At 46.2% G+C, this 15,802-nt stretch overlaps 1 protein-coding gene across 1 annotated transcript in view; it reads right to left on the reverse strand.

The window, feature by feature from the left end:
• The window catches only part of LOC147678706 (phospholipid scramblase family member 5-like), a 40,292-nt gene that overhangs the window by 3,895 nt on the left and 20,595 nt on the right, over window positions 1–15,802 (reverse strand). The window contains exons 4-6 of the mRNA XM_086946629.1: window positions 11,270–11,454; window positions 4,240–4,404; window positions 2,131–2,289 (exon numbers count right to left, since the gene is read on the reverse strand). Coding sequence (XP_086802755.1) covers window positions 2,131–2,289; window positions 4,240–4,404; window positions 11,270–11,454 — 509 coding nt within the window. The remainder of the gene's footprint in view (window positions 1–2,130; window positions 2,290–4,239; window positions 4,405–11,269; window positions 11,455–15,802) is intronic.

A 15,802-nucleotide genomic window follows, 5' to 3' on the forward strand; every position in this document is an offset into this window, starting at 1 on the left:
TTCAGAAGTAAAATTCCTTTTCTTGACAGGTATTGGCTGAGGTGTGTGAGGCTTCTCTAAAGGTTGCGGTCTTAGCAAGGGTCTGTCCCATGGAGAGATGAATATATATTTCATGCTCCCTCACCTCTAGGAGCTCAATGGCGCTGATGGGATCACTCGACTCTGGCCTTAGTGTCAAGGTCTTTTTTGGAACCCACTTTGGAATTGGTTTTGGAGTCCGATTCAAAGTCGATTTCAACTTCGAAGGCAGGTAATCTGAGATCACTGGTGGATTCGGGGTCGGCCCTATGGCCAAGGCTTCTCTGGAGCCAAAAGAGGTCCTTCGATGAGCTGAGAGATCAGTGCTGGAGGCTGGACCCGAAGGTCGGTGCCTCTTTTGAATAGTCTTTGGGCTCAATTGCTGACTCCCATCAGAGCAGTGTTTGGCTTCTTCCCGAGACTACTTTGAAGGTCAATCACCAGAGGGTTGATCCTCAGAAATGGGCTGAGGAATGGTGGCTCTGGGAGTGGTCTTTGTCCTGGGCTCTGGGGGTACCTGCTGGTCTACAGTTTGCTCCTTGGCATTGGAGTCCTCAGAAGAGGCGACCTCACGGTTCGGTTCTTTCTCTGTTTTTGTTCCTTCATCTTCTTTGCTTCTGACTGCAGCAGGCAAATCAGTGGATTCTCGCATTGATGCTGTATTCTGTAATGAACCCAGTGGAATTCTCTACGATATCCAATCATCTCTTTGTTTTAAACTCCTGGTGTGCTAAGAAGGTCGTCTCCTCATGCTCTGGAGACAGGCAGAGGTTGCAGACCCGGTGGGGGTCTGATCAATTGTCTCCGGTCTTACATATTGGACAGAGCTGAAAGGGTGTATTCTCCATACCTCCTTCACCTACCGGTCATTCTTCATATGACCCGAGTTCTGGAATGGAGCTGTTCCAATGGGTTCAGAACCGAAGTGAAGGTTTACCCGTGCTCCTCTCATTGAATCTTCCGACAAATGATCAGGATATACAGTGATTGGAATCATAGGAGCAGAAAAGTCATCGGCTGTCCAAGAGCACAAGCTGGAACGTCCGAACCTGACGGTGGATAAAAGCAATCTGAGGTGGAGTCTTTGTACTGATGCATTGTAAGGGAGGAGTCACGAGATATCTCAAGACCAAGAGCTTCTTTGAAGAGAAATAACTTGCTAACGTCCAACCCCAACACTAGATGGCAGGAGTATGAATCAATCAATCGATCAATAAATCAATCAGATTTGAGGGTTAGCTCTTCAACCTTTTCATTGTTTCTCTAAAAGGTTATCTCTGACTTTATTTTGAATTAGGACAAGTCATATACCCACCTGGGCAGGGCTGGTCACCTTTATTTCTCACTGTAGTCTGGACATGGGTTCTTCTAACGCTTTGTTTAGTTACAAAGTGCTAGTGTTATCACCCATCAATGATGGCAGACTCTAAATGATGCCTTTGTTTTCTACTTCACACGGGATATCTTTTCTTTCTTTTAAAAAATCGTCATAGTAGACTATTTAAGTAATTTTATATATTATGTTTATACAGGGGAGTCTTTTAACAGTTGACTGTATGTCCTGAAGATGGTCTGATGGATGATATGGCCGCAACAGACCGAAATGTCGACTGTCACATCTATTTCCCTAGCATTTGAGGCATTTGAGGAATTGCTTTCTATTGTTTTTGATTCATTTCCTTTTTTGTATTCATTTGGAATAGACGTTTACACCTATGATTTGTAAGCTCTTTTATGTACCCTCTATTATGGCGTTTTATTGTCTTTGAATGTACCCTTTGCATTTCTGTTCACATCAAAAAGTGTGTACTTATGAAAAAAAGAAATATCTGTGTTTGTAAGTGTTCTGCTGAATATTCATGTTATGAACAATTACATTGATGTTTAGATTTTTTCAAGGTTTAGTTACCAATTTGAGCATAACATACAAGTAAAGAGTCTGTATAAAATTTGAATAAGATTAGCGAAGAAAATTCCTTGTAGGCACCCTTATCTAATACAGGGTTATCATCCGGCAGGATTATGCTCCAAATCTATTGATACAGGGTCTGCACGCGAGCTAAGGTTTCCCTCCAGGTCGAATGTAAAAGCTTTACCGAAGACTATACTTACGATATAGAGGCCTGTCACCAACAAAAGGGCCTTCACCTTGGCGTCCAAGTCAAGGGGGAACTGCACAGAGTAGTGGTCGTAGCTGAGCAGCTCGTTGCGAAGGCCTCGCCATACCCTCGCAATGCGGCCCACAGTGTGGGACTCTTTCGAGGTTTTCACCTGCCAAGAAACAGATATGTTAACACCGGTGTCTGCCATCTATGCTTGGTACATGCCTTCCACCCTGGACTCTGACGTCATTTAGCATAATTTGTTAATACTTAGCAGAGTGTGAGGGGTGGCCACATTTGTCCCTCACAAGCATACACTACAGAGACAATACATGCTCTCTATTGTGACCCACAACAGTGTGTAACAAGTCTGCTCCTCCCAGGTATACCCCCTACAGGGGTGGTAACCTACACCAGCGGTTCAACGGCCCGCTCGCCCTACACATACTTTCTGTAGGGAGAGGGCCACTGAGCTGCAGGCCTTACAGTTAGGTTTAAGGTTTTTTGATGTCATGTGTTGCAAACAGTTCCTTATTATTTTGTTTTAAATAAGTTCCTTAAAATATGCTTTTAGGTTGGTTATATTTTTCTATCCACACACAGCATGCAAGGAATAACATAGTTGATGGTTAAGTTATAACGTCAAGTGAGACACTGTTTCACTCTTCTTAGTCTGAGAAAGGAAAGAAACAGTCTTTCTGTCAGTTGTGCATCTTTTCAGTTCTACCCACTTCAGTCTGGGCTCGGAGGTTGGAGTAAACTAGGGCCTAGCAAGCAAAGGTTAACCAACACTTTCAGATTAGGGAGACCAAAACATACATTTTTACATTTACTTTTTGAAAATAAGGGTTTGTGTGTGGGTGACCAGACAACATGTTTTAACCAGCTTTCTAAAGTGAAGTAAATTTAATTTTTACCTGATGAAGATATGAAAAGAAGATACTGTATCATTGGTAGTATAATCATTTACGTGTATTATTCTTGTTCCATGGACTTAGATTTTATTTTTGCCACTTTTCAAAGTCCAAGGGTAGGTGTTTGCCTCTCTTATCTAAATTCACTTCCAGAATCGTCCCAATATATCTTGTAAGGACGGTCAAATAAGTAAGTTATTTGAATTCACATTAAAATGATAATTCTTCATAATCATTTTTATGGATCATTCTAAAAATTAGCCTCATAATTGTCAATACCCACGTAGGAGAATTTGCTAAAATTGTGGTTTACCTATTATATACTAGTTTAGTTATTGCATACTACTATTTGCTGTGAAAGTGACATTGTTTCTTTGTAAAGCTTTCCTTATATGTTCAGAGATTCACAGTGACATTTTGTCAACATACGGCAGAATATTTGTATCTTGTATTTTGCTTACTAAAGTTTTAAAAAACACAAAAAAAACTACCCTGCAAATGGCACTGTTGTTTGATTTAATATTATGTATAAAGTGTTTGGATAAATAAGTTGTCATGAAGTTGTGAAGTGACTCTGCACTGTAGATAGGGTTGTTGATTATTGTGTGTAACATTTGTGATTGAGGGTTCAGCTGTTTGTTGCCTCTTTAAGGCACATAATGGCATACTTTGATGCAACATTACACACAAGATGAGATTGGCCCTCATTGCACATATGCTTGGTGCAAAGCATCATGGGATTGAATGAGGACTCTCTTCAACATCACAATGGTAGAGTTCGGCTCTCTTTTGTGCTCTAGGATTAGCACAATGAGGGTGTCTCATCAGAGCCAGCTTTAGCGCTTGTTGCACCCGGTGCGACAATACTTTTTGGCGGCCCCATACCCCAAAACCGCCTCTTCGGATTCTCTCACTACCACCAGGCAAAGGTGCCCCTCATCTCTCCAATAATAAGTTATTGCTAAACACAGCCACCCTGAAGTTAGTGCCTCCTCCACAGATCAGCGCCCAGTACGGCCGCACCGGTCACACTGCCTTAAAACAAGCCCTGTGTCTCATCAAACTCTATGGTTAGTGCAGTGCATCTCAAACTCTGTGGTTGGTACAGGGCTTCTCAGTAAACTATATGGCTAGTTACCTATGGTTCGCTCAGGGATTCTCACCTCATGATGTACAACCAATAGAGTTAGCACCCTTAACCATACCTCAAAGTTGACGTCTCTGAAGGCGGCCATGGTGGAGCCGGGACCCACGACCTTCAGCACCACCTCCTTGGCGCTGTTTAGGATGGAGAAGCTGCTGGAGAAGGGATCCCATCTCTTGATGACGGAACCAATCAGACCCCCAGATGTAGGCGAGTAGACTCCCAGCTGCAATCATAGATATTCAACACTTGAGCCACATACCAGCGATCACGTCAATCTCGCAAAGAACAAGTTCCATAGATTGAGAAACTAAAGAGGAGAAAGAGATAGAGGAAGCACCAGGAACGGACATGAACTCTTCTGAGGGCAGAATGATGGGGAGGGCATAGAGAGAATCCCCCTACCAAAGAAAGGTATTTCAAAGTGAAAATAGGGTATTTTGGTTAGTCGTGTCAATATACTAGAAGTCTTTCACCGTCTCAACATGCATTGCAATGCTGGTGATGGCTCTCTCAGTCACTAAAGACCCCTGATCTCAGTCACAGCCACATGTGAGGGCCTATAACAAGGGAGAGGGCCTCCACAGCTGGTGAAGTCAGGGGCAGAAGGGCTGTAAGACTATGAGTACATTGCACTCAACGTCTAATACTCAACACTAACTCATGGGACCACTTGACGCAACGGGGAAGTTGTGTTAGAGATTTCCACCTGAGGCTCTTAGCTTCTGAGAACGAGGTTACCCAGAACAGTCATTAAATGCTGCTCTTATCTTATGCTCCTCTCCTAATAGTGTGATGGTTAAACGGACCTTCTTGGATTCCACTACCTGCCCCTCTGACAGACGGTCGAGGGTCCTTTGTGAAATGAAAACACACAAAACTTATGTTTGTTTTTGGGAGCTGTTCCCTTTATGAAGTGAATTTGCCTAAAGGCCTTAGATCTGTACTTGGGTGTAGTGAGAGAGCATCCATCCATACCACTGAAGCCTTGTAGTAGGCTGCGGAGAGCCTGCTCCAGGGTGGTGGAAAGACTGAAGAGAGTGGTGGTGCGAGTACAAGCTCAAGGGCTAGCATTCTATGTTATTTCAGTGCTATAAATATTGTCCCTCCCAACCACCTGATCTGCACTTGTAAATCTAGTCTTCAGAAATCTTTGAGCGAACAGAATTTCTACCCGAGCAGCAGGAAGATCATCACGAACTGCAGTTCGCACAGCACTCAGCCCCTTGCGGAACTCTGCAGAGTTTTTTTGTCACTTCGTGGAGTTTCGCATCGCAGGACTTCGCGAACTCCGCCCAGGCTTAATATATATGCCTGAGGTCTGAAAATCTGTTGATTTCCAATATTTTGCCGACTTATTTGTTTGTCTTATGGCTTTGAATTATTATTGAAATAAATGAACAGATTCTCCATTTGCAGAAGGTTCACATAGATCTCATTGTAGTTCTGTTCTTCATTGTTTATTACCTTCATGAAGGGACCAATGTTTTTTTTAATGTTATGCATAACCTAGGTCCATTTGACTAATAGGGTACCTTGATTCTTTGAAAACAAAATGCAGAAAATAAGCTGCAAAGCATAGGGGGCAGTTTGGTGGTCGAGTTGGGTCTATTTTATGCACGGTCACAGGCGTTATGTAGGTCGCGCTCAGAAAATGAAAGTGGAATAGCATGAATCTAGCATTACTCAACATGCATTGTTACTAGTGCACACAAAATATCGCACACTGCGTCTTCAATTTGAGTCCCTAGCTCGTTGCTGCAAGCTGCATGTGCTGGGGGTGTACCAGTCCAGTCGGCTATCATGGCCTTGAAGAGCAGGGAGACCATATGTCACCTTTACCCCAGTCTCAACAAGCCCTGGGAAAACACAGGAGGAGCACAGGGCTGCAGGGAATGAAGTCATATCTCCTGAACTATAGCAGTGAGGCTTGCATGTTGCATATATAGGCCCATACCCAAATTGAAGCTGCTCTGGGCATCTTCAAATGCGATAAATTCCTCACTGAGGTACAGAACTCCCAATGTCTCACAACCACCCTCCCGCCATACTAACTTCACTATTCATTCACATAAGGAAGCTGCGTGTTTAATGAGATATGATACATGTCCCATGCCTCTGCCACCTGCCATCAGGATTTGAGGGAGGTAGAAGCCGGCCGCAACTGGGGTCCTCAAATAACCTCTGCTCCCAGTTACTCCCCTGTGTGAGCTAATGTGTGGCGTGCTGAAGCTACGAAGCCAGGTAATACTGTTCCAGGTTGGGGACTGAAGGAAGTGACCCAACTAGGACCACCCCGGTCACTCTCGACCTCCTCTAGCCTTCGAAGAATGAAGAGTTGATGACGCAGTAGAGAATACAAGCAAACCAGTTTACTCACAAAGTACACTCTAGTGGAGTCCCGTCTGACCAGCCTTCTGTGATGGCTGACGAGGGACTGACTCTAACAAGCATAAAGTTACATTATGTATGTTGCGGATCCCACAAAGACCCGCCTACTATGGAAAAATACTGGTACCTGTCGTTATACAATGGGGGTACAGAACATAAGTGTTGATTCCACAGCCTGTTACAAGCTATCTACCGCTCAAGGTCCTCTGGCTTATCCTCCCCTCTAGAAAGGTGGGAGAAGGCCTCTATGTAAAAGAAAAGGCATGCGTTAATGAGCAAGTTTCAACATTGGAGAAACAAAACTTACCATGGACCATTTCTCGTAAGTGATCAAGTAACAGGTTTGATTATAATACAAAATGGTGTCTTCAACAACTAAAATGGTGGCACAGATGTCAACCTAACCTACATATCATCTGAACTTACTAATAATGTATGAATACAGTAAGAACCTATTTCAAGATAGCTACATGAATGCTAACATATTGTCAAGTAAAATACGACCAATATGAGAGTAAAACATCTTAATTGTATCAGAACTGTCAGTCCTCTCTCCTCCAATGGGATAAAACCAAACTCCCTCGCCACCCTACTGCATCCACCTGCCCAGATCAGTGAGGCTAGCAAGAAATTCAGTCGCCTGAACACGTTCTGAGGGAGTCGATCAAATGAGTGTTGCAAGGAGTAGAGACGCCGTGACAAACCCACTATCTTTGAAATGGCAACGCACGCCATTGTGGAAAAAGGTAGGGCGTTTGAGAATTGAATGGAGGTCCGAAGGCCCTCCGTACCCTGGTGATATTGTATTGTAAACGTTTCTCTACCGTATATGCCACCATCATGTCCAAATAGCAGAAGCTATCAGTCTCCCATCACAAAGGCAGCCTTGGCAGGGTCTCTGTGGCTCAAAAGAGAGGTGTTCCCAAGGGAAACACTAGGGATTTATTGTAGTTATTCCGGAGGCCAGACACCTCCATAAACTCATCCAAGTGCCCCAACAACAGTGGTAGGGAGCCTCTGGGTGTGTAAGATACAAAAAGGGGTGTTGTCAGCAAATAAAGACACCAAATGACTAGCGTAACCTACTGTGATTCCCCAGTATGCCATTTCCTGATGAATCCAAATGGCCAGTGGTTCAAATCCTACAGGGAATAGAAGCTGAAGGAGCGGACAGCCCGGTTGCATTCCCCTGCTAACTGGCCAACTATCGGAGCATAATTTACCAACCCGCACTCTAGATGTGGGCCGCAGGTCTCACCCAACCTCAAAACTGTGGACTCTATGAAGTACCACCAATCTACCATGTCAAAGGCCTTGTCAATGTCAAGGAAACAATGGCAAGCTCCTCGTCCTGACCCTCCACCTCGTGAAGTACACACATTAGCCTCCGGATGTTCACAGCGCCAAGACGCCCCTGGGCATTCAAGCGCTATGTAAAACCTAAAATCAAATAGTGGTGTTGTGACCGGGGATGAAGCCACACTGGTCATCATGTATTAATTGTGTAATAACTGGGCGTAGCCTAAGGAACAATACCTTACAGAGCACTTTCATGTCTGTGTTGATCATCGTGAGTCGTCTATATGCTGATAAGTCAGAGCTATCCGACTCTGACTTTAGCATCCTAGAGATGCAACCCTCCCGCATTGGCTTCAGGAGTACACCAGTGGTTTTAGCTTCTAAGTAAACCTCTAGTAACTGCTGAGTAATAGAGGGGAAGAAGGAATGATAAAACTAAGCAGGAAAGCCATCGCTGCCTGTGCCTTTCCCCGCTCTAATTACTTCCAGGGTAAGATCCGCCTCAAGGTCCAGGACGGTGATATACCTGCCCCAAATGGGATTTGAACATGTCAACTATCTCCTCTTGGATGTGTGTATCATGACCCTGAGGAGGCTAGAGATGGAGTATGGGGGAGAGAAGGGTCAGAGCATGGTGCGGACCCAAAGCCAGGCCCTCAGTCCACTCACCTCGAGGGCACCTCTGCTCTTGTCATTCTGTAGGAAGGTTTTACCGGGAGCGGGTGCAGTTCGGTAGCCCTGCTCCTTTGCAGGATGTCGCACGGCGAGTCGCGTTGTTCCATGTTATGTTATGTTATGTTATGTTATATGGATATTTATTGCGCGCACAATTACTCATGAGTATCCTGGCGCGAAGCATAACCACAGAGAAGTCGAGAGCTGAACAACAGAACATAACAACTTTAATAGGCTATATTAAAAAGATGAGTCTTAAGGAGCTTCTTAAAGCAGCCAAGGTCTCTGGTGTCCCTGAGAGTAAATGGGAGGGAATTCCAGAGGGCAGGGGCTTTGTCCGAAAAGGATTGACCGCCCAATCTGGTACGCCGGAAGCGGGGGACTACCATCCGTCGTTGGGAGGCCGACCTAAGGTGGCGACTTGGGACATGGAAAGTCACTCTTTTCCTGAGGTAGGCAGGGCCAGTATCATGAAGGGCTCGATGCGTGAGTACCAGAGCCTTGAATTGGACTCTTTGGGCCACCGGCAGCCAGTGAAGTGTGGCCAATTGCGATCTTATGCTATTTCGTCTAGAGATACCCAGCAAGAGTCTCGCGGCCGCATTCTGGATAAGCTGGAGTTTATTTACCAAAAAGGAGGGGGAACCCAGATACAAAGCATTAGCATAATCCAGGCGGGACAATATGAGGGCTCTAGCGACCGTTTCTTTAGCTGGCTGGGGTAAGAGAGGAAAGAATCTACTCAGAGATCTGAGGGTCCCGAAGCATGCACCCGTCAATCGCTTGATCTGCTCTGCGAACCTCAAATCTTCGTTGAACCATATGCCCAGGTTCTTGGCTGGGCCACCTTCAGAGAGGGGGCGGGGAAAATCAGGGGGCCAAATCAATTCAGTGAATTGGCTTGGAAATTGACCGTATAGTAAAATCTCTGATTTTCCCTCATTGCATTTGAGTTTGGCATGAGCTAACCAGGTGAAAACGGCTGCCAGGCATTTTTGTGCTGCATCCGTTTCTAATGTTGAGTTACCCCATGTAAACAGGAGCTGGGTGTCATCAGCGTAGGCCATAATTTTTGCACCCAGCTCCTCGGCCAGGTAGATCAGCGGGGTCATATAGATGTTAAAAAGAAGTGGGCTCAATGTAGAGCCCTGTGGGACCCCGGTCTGAACGAGCCTGGCCGAGGAAGAGTACGGGGGCATCCAGACTTGCTGATAGCGAGAGTCCAGAAAAGACTCCAGCCAGGACCACACAGCCCCAGTGATGCCAATATCAGGGAGGCGAGCCAGGAGGAGTTGGTGAGGAACCGTATCAAAGGCGGCAGAGAGGTCCAATAAAATTAGCGCCGCTCTGCCACCCTTGTCCGTGCACTCCCTAATGGCTTCCACCACCTCCACCAAGGCTGTCTCAGTGCTGAAGGAGGCTCTAAAGCCCGACTGGGCTGGATGAAGTGCACCAGACTCCTCCACAAAGGCGTTCAGCTGCCGAAAACAACCTTTTCGCAGACTTTCACCAGTGCCGGGAGCAAGGAGATGGGGCGGTAGTTGGCTGCCGAAGCTGGGTCTGCCGAGGGTTTCTTCAGGAGAGGCAAGAGTTTAGCTTGCTTCCACTGCTTAGGTACCACTGCCGATTGTAAAGACCAATTGATCAAAGTAGTGACCTCAGACCCTACACAGTCTGCTACTCCCGCCAGAACTCTTGCCGGGCAAGGATCCGAGGGGGAGCCTGATTTTAGAGATTTCAGAAGTGTTAGGATGTCCAATTGATCTACCATAGGGAACCCATCCACTGGCTTCAGGGGCTGGTCTCAGCGCCTCCGCAGGGGCACTTCTGCTCCTCCAATCCCAACGGCAGGACCCTAACGCAAGACGATAGTGCGGCGGATGTTTAGCACCCAGGCCTCAGGGCTCCTCCAGCCCCCCCTCTGGCAGCGGGATACCCCTGATCCCAGGGGGCATCAAAAGAGCCTGCAAGTGTCAAGCTGCAGTCCAGGGAGTTCCCCCAAGCCAGGCCACCAATCCCTACACTTCAAGAGTGTCCCCGCAGCAGCCACCTCAAGCCCCCTTCAAGCAAGGGCTATTTCAGGCCGCAGTCCCTCCCAGATAAGAGCCATTGTGCCACATCACAGGTCTGCTCACTCTACCCTGGGCCCCCGGGGCATAAGAAGCAGGGTCTTAGGGGGAGCACAGTTGGATGCGGTGGCGTCTACTTCTAGTGCCACTGTTGGTCATTGGTAGGCCCTCTGACAGCACCCACTGTGTCCCCAAAGCAGGCCGCAGGCAGGAGGCGCGTCGATACCACGCTGGGTCTGTGGCTGGCTAGCGAGCTAGCCTCTGGGCCCTCCCAGGCCTCCACGCGGCTGAGAGTGGCTGAACTCAGCTGGAATCCCCTTTCAGCAGGTCAAGAAAGGATGTGGTTTATGGATGGCTTAGTAGTCTGCAGATAGGGGCAGGATGCTGATAGGATTAAGCAGTAGGGAGATGGGTCCTCAAGGGAGGCCATCTTAGCTGGCCATGCCCCCCCTCCTGTGTGAACGTTCTTGTAGCCTGCTGAGAGTACTGGCAGATGGACTTCCAGCAGCACTAATCTGGAAATACTACATTTCACCACACACCACACTTTTAATGTGATAGATCCAGGCATATCTACTGTGGACGACAAACAGGACTGCAAACTGGACTGAGTTCTGCTCGCACCAGAGAGAAGGGCGTCCTGGCCTGGTAACTCACCTCATCTTCACAGCTGCAATAATTGCGGGGCAGGAGGGCGTGGAGCACAGCTCTCTGGGCGTTGTCGTAGATCTTGATGTCGAAGCGAGGGCCCCAGCACTCCCGTTCCTCCTTGGCGTGGAAGATCTTCTGGCTTGCCGCGTTCAGGATCTCATACTCACTGAGGGTCCGGAAGGTTCTTTGACCTGAAATGAGAGCAGAGTGAATGGTGAGAGGTCACATACCACTCCCAGGAAGGGTCATACCATCAGCATGCTAGAGGTTGGTTAACACCTCTTCCACTGACACTGGATCTCAATTGGCTGACCCGCAAGGTGGATCTAGGGAGTGAGTGTTGGATAGGCTCTATGGATCCTCCGGAAATTGGTGGCACCTGAGCATCCTTGGCAAAAACTGTTACCTATCCTCTCTGCAACCACAGGAACCAAATGCAGCTGAATTTCTAAGCATCTCTTATTCATGTTTCGACTTTGTGGATTAGCGAGGTTGTCTGTCAAGGCTTACGTGGCAGACGGAGTGGGCTAAAAAGTCTAATAAAGGGGGACAGAAATATCACACACAAATTGTGTAGTCAAGTTAAGGATATTTTGTTAGAAAAGAGACAAGACTGTTATTTATGTTAAGTTTATTTGTGTTGTCAGGGTGTACAGTGTTCATGTGATGATTTAGATTAAGCCAAGGCACGGTAATTGCTCTAAATACGCCAAGAACTCTATTCAGGGTAGCAAAAGCAGCCTAAGGTGATGTTTCACACATTTTTGTAGCTCAGTTCTGAGGCACCCAACAGTACAGCAATGTCTTTGGATGTGACCGTGGTTCACGGTTGGCCATTAGGTTGATGTTCAAGTTGGCGGTGTGCAGCAGACGGGGCGGCGGGTGTGGCAGCCTGGCTCTGGAGGGGAACATCTCAAATGGGCAGGTGCCACAAAGCAAATAGTGAGAAGCTTGGAGGGACAGATGCGATGTGACTGTTGCAGCCAAGGTTGGCAGCACCAGATGCCAGTAGCGGCTGCCCCTAGGGGGTGCCAGGGCGTTGACCATCTGCCACTGCTGCTGGCATATTACAGCTTTTATATGAAAACAAACCCTCTCCCAGATCGTTTTTTGCATGTTAATGCTGTAATGTCAGGTTGGCAAACATTGGCAGACATCTGTTATTCAGCACCTTGAGACCCATGGGTGATAAGTGCGCTTTACGAATACACGTGTTATGTTATGTTATGTTAAGAGGGCTCCGCTACCTGTTTTGCGCAAGTGTCAGGCGGGAGATTATATAGCCCAGCCTAACACATACACAAAATATATCTGACAAGCTGCACTAGGGTCACTCAGTGCCGCATGTCAGATAATGGAGCTTCAGGGCTTGTCAATCACACACCCTCTTGCCAAAATAAAATACAGAATAGAGAAAAAGGTCTACTTCGGTACCTTTACCCCTATTCTAGCTTCCGATTGGGTGGATGCTCGTGGGTCTGCGTCCGGCTGCTGCAGAGAGATGGGAGTGTCGAAAGGCATGGGCCTGCCTCAGGTAAGGTTTTCTGAATTTAAGTCTAAGTTCGTTTGTTTGTGTGCAAATGTATGAATGTATTTGTGTGCTTGCTTGAAACTCTGTGTGCATGTATGCATGTCTCCTTGTGTGTGAACTAAAAGTCTGCCCCGGGGTTTGGCAAGCCCTGAGGCAGAGTGCTGGACCGTGCTGTTGGCCTCACCACTTTCATAACGCACAGGCTGCCACTGCCAGACGCTATGCATAAGTCAAACATAGAAAGGTTAGTCTTCCAGGAGCCTGCTGAATGAATGAATGAGAGGATATATAAAGCGCTGGACTCACCCCTGCAGGGGTGCACCATAATGTGGGAATGAGGAAGATTACCCCACAGCCTCGGTTGCTGGCAGTGATTTGCCCCAAATATTTCTGAAGTCCTCCCTCGCTCACCTGGCATCTGGGATGCGTGATGGTTCTGTCATCTGCTTGGGAAAGTGGCAGTGATTTTTAGTGTAGACTGTAGGGTGATAGTCATTAGGGTAACTCATAGCCTCATGATTACAGGAGTTACTAACATTTACGAATCAAGAGATTGGTCTTTACTGGGCATAAATATACTGTTTTTGGATAAAGAGAACATCCTATATTTGTTATGTTAAAGATCTTGTACCTTCTGATGATTCGTTGAGCCCTAAATTTGGGGAGTTTTCTGTTTGTTGCTATTACAAGCTGCGCAATAAAGATACTTAGAAAAAAAAAGTTCTTGTGCCTTCTACGTGATAACCTAGAACCATAAAAATGTGGTAGAGTCATCATATTTTATTCACAATGTTAGAGAAATTCATATAAAAGAATGCATTATTTGGACAGGCACTCTGTGTTGTGGCACAAAACTTGCAACTTGATGATTCAGCTGCATGCTGTGGAGTTAAGCGTGAAACGTTGAATAGTGCATATTGAAACTGACAGGAGATTAAAAGAAATAGAACTGTTCAGTCCGGTCCCAGAAGGTCGTTGTTCTAATGTCCTGAAGAAGATAGCAACTTACTTAAAGGCCGAAACGCATCAACGTTTTACATGAGACTTGCTGGCACTAAGTTTAAAAACAGATGGGAAAATAATAGACTCCTTCCTTTAAATGGAAAAAATCCCTCATTTGCAATCTGAAAACAATGTACAAGAAGAGTTGTGCCACAAAAAGAAAAGAAATATTACTTGTACATCAATTGAATAAATGTCTGATTAATTTGTTCTTTATTATGAATTTTTCGAAGCATCAAAAACAAAAAATTAATACTTTTTTAACAAGATTATTGTGTTAGATTATCTGTCAGCAAATAAGCAGTGCAGGAGGCACAAACATCTTAACATAGACAAAGTAATTAAGGAACACAGTCACGGGATTGGATGTTCTGTTGAAACAAAAATGTAATACATTTATTCCCAGTTGAGAACAATCTCTTGATTAATAAATGTTGCTAGCCCCTGTACTCATGGGATTACAGGGAGACCCATAGGTGAATATCAGTCTGACATTAAGATTATTGCCATGTCTACGAAAGAGAGGACTTGAGGTCAGGCTGGGCAGTGGCAATAGGTCTTGGGTTTTAGTCTACTACTCAGAGGCATGGTTCCCCTCTGCTACACATGGTGGAGCGAGCCAGTAGTTCTGGAACGGAGTAAGGGATTTTACCTGCATGTCACACATTCTATGTCCTTCCCCATCAATTCGCAGTATCAGCAGGTCTTTAGCCAGTCTTGGAGTATCTTGTCTACTCCTTCAGGGGAACAGCAAAGCTTGCTTACTCTGGGTCAATCGTTTCCACTGCATTGTTAGCCAGAGCCCCTGGAAGGTAAGCGTTTACAGCAGTTGTGGGCCAACACAATTGGCCACTCAAGTTCAAAGGGTACCGCAAACACTTTTGTGTGTCCAGTCAGTGTCAATTACATTTTGCTATGGGCATTACCGCATCTAAAACGATGCACCGTCACTTTGGGTTCCTTGGTGATGCCGCGCCCAGTAACGCCCACTCGACTAGTGTATCTGACCCAGGCTGCCTCCAGCCAGCAGTGGCTGCTGGGCCTCACTCTTCTTACCAGGACTGTACACATGATGATGTGTGGTGGAGGGACAGGCAGCCTATCTCCCTTGTGATGGTGTTTTGCAGTGACTTTGCCATTGACCTGTCATGTTTTTTAAGTGTGCCTTCTCTCATGCCACTGGCTGATTCTTCTGACAGAACTTGATCTAGGGAAAGTGGGACAAAGACATCTTCAAACAGGTATGCTTTCTAAACCAGCATTAAGAGCAAATAGGCAGGTTCTCCATTTATTTTTGGCAGTGCAGGCAAAACAGTCCACTCGGGGTGAAAATTGCAAAAAACACAGTTGATGGACAGAATGTAGAACAATGTCATACATTCACCCCAGTACAAGGATCTGGGCCTAAATCCATCGTTTTTTTGCACTCCACACCACCCTGGGTTAGACACTGGCTATACGCAAATCAGCTCTGACCCTGTGCCTCATGGGAACAGTTCAGTCCGAACTACCAAGCCATGTCTTTCCCAGACCGGAATCAAGCATCCAAGGACCGGTTTCTGGCTATCAGCCTTCTTCAGCCTGGATAGCTTGACTCCAGTGATGTGGAGAGCCTGGGACTCACGTCTGAGTATACCCAGCACACTCGGGGTGAAAATGGCAAAAAACACAGTTGATGGACAGAATGTAGAACAATGTCATACATTCACCCCAGTACAAGGATCTGTCCATCAACTGTGTTTTTGGCAAAACAGTCCACAGCACATCAACTACCTCCAGCTGTTAATTATGTCATGGCCTGGCCATGGGGACTGGTGTCATCCACGATTTGTGAACCCTTACAGTCCAGCAGAGTCTAGAACACTGCTGGAGAACAACCAATTGGAATCCATCTTGGGGTAGGCTACAAAGTCTAAAAAAGGGGGATGGTAACAGCACACAAAACTTAAGTTGTCAAGTTAAGGAAATGTGCTTATCCACTCATAGGACTCGTGACACAGGTCTCC

This window comes from Lissotriton vulgaris, chromosome 12 (assembly GCF_964263255.1).
Source record: "Lissotriton vulgaris chromosome 12, aLisVul1.2, whole genome shotgun sequence".
Classification (NCBI taxonomy): domain Eukaryota; kingdom Metazoa; phylum Chordata; class Amphibia; order Caudata; family Salamandridae; genus Lissotriton; species Lissotriton vulgaris.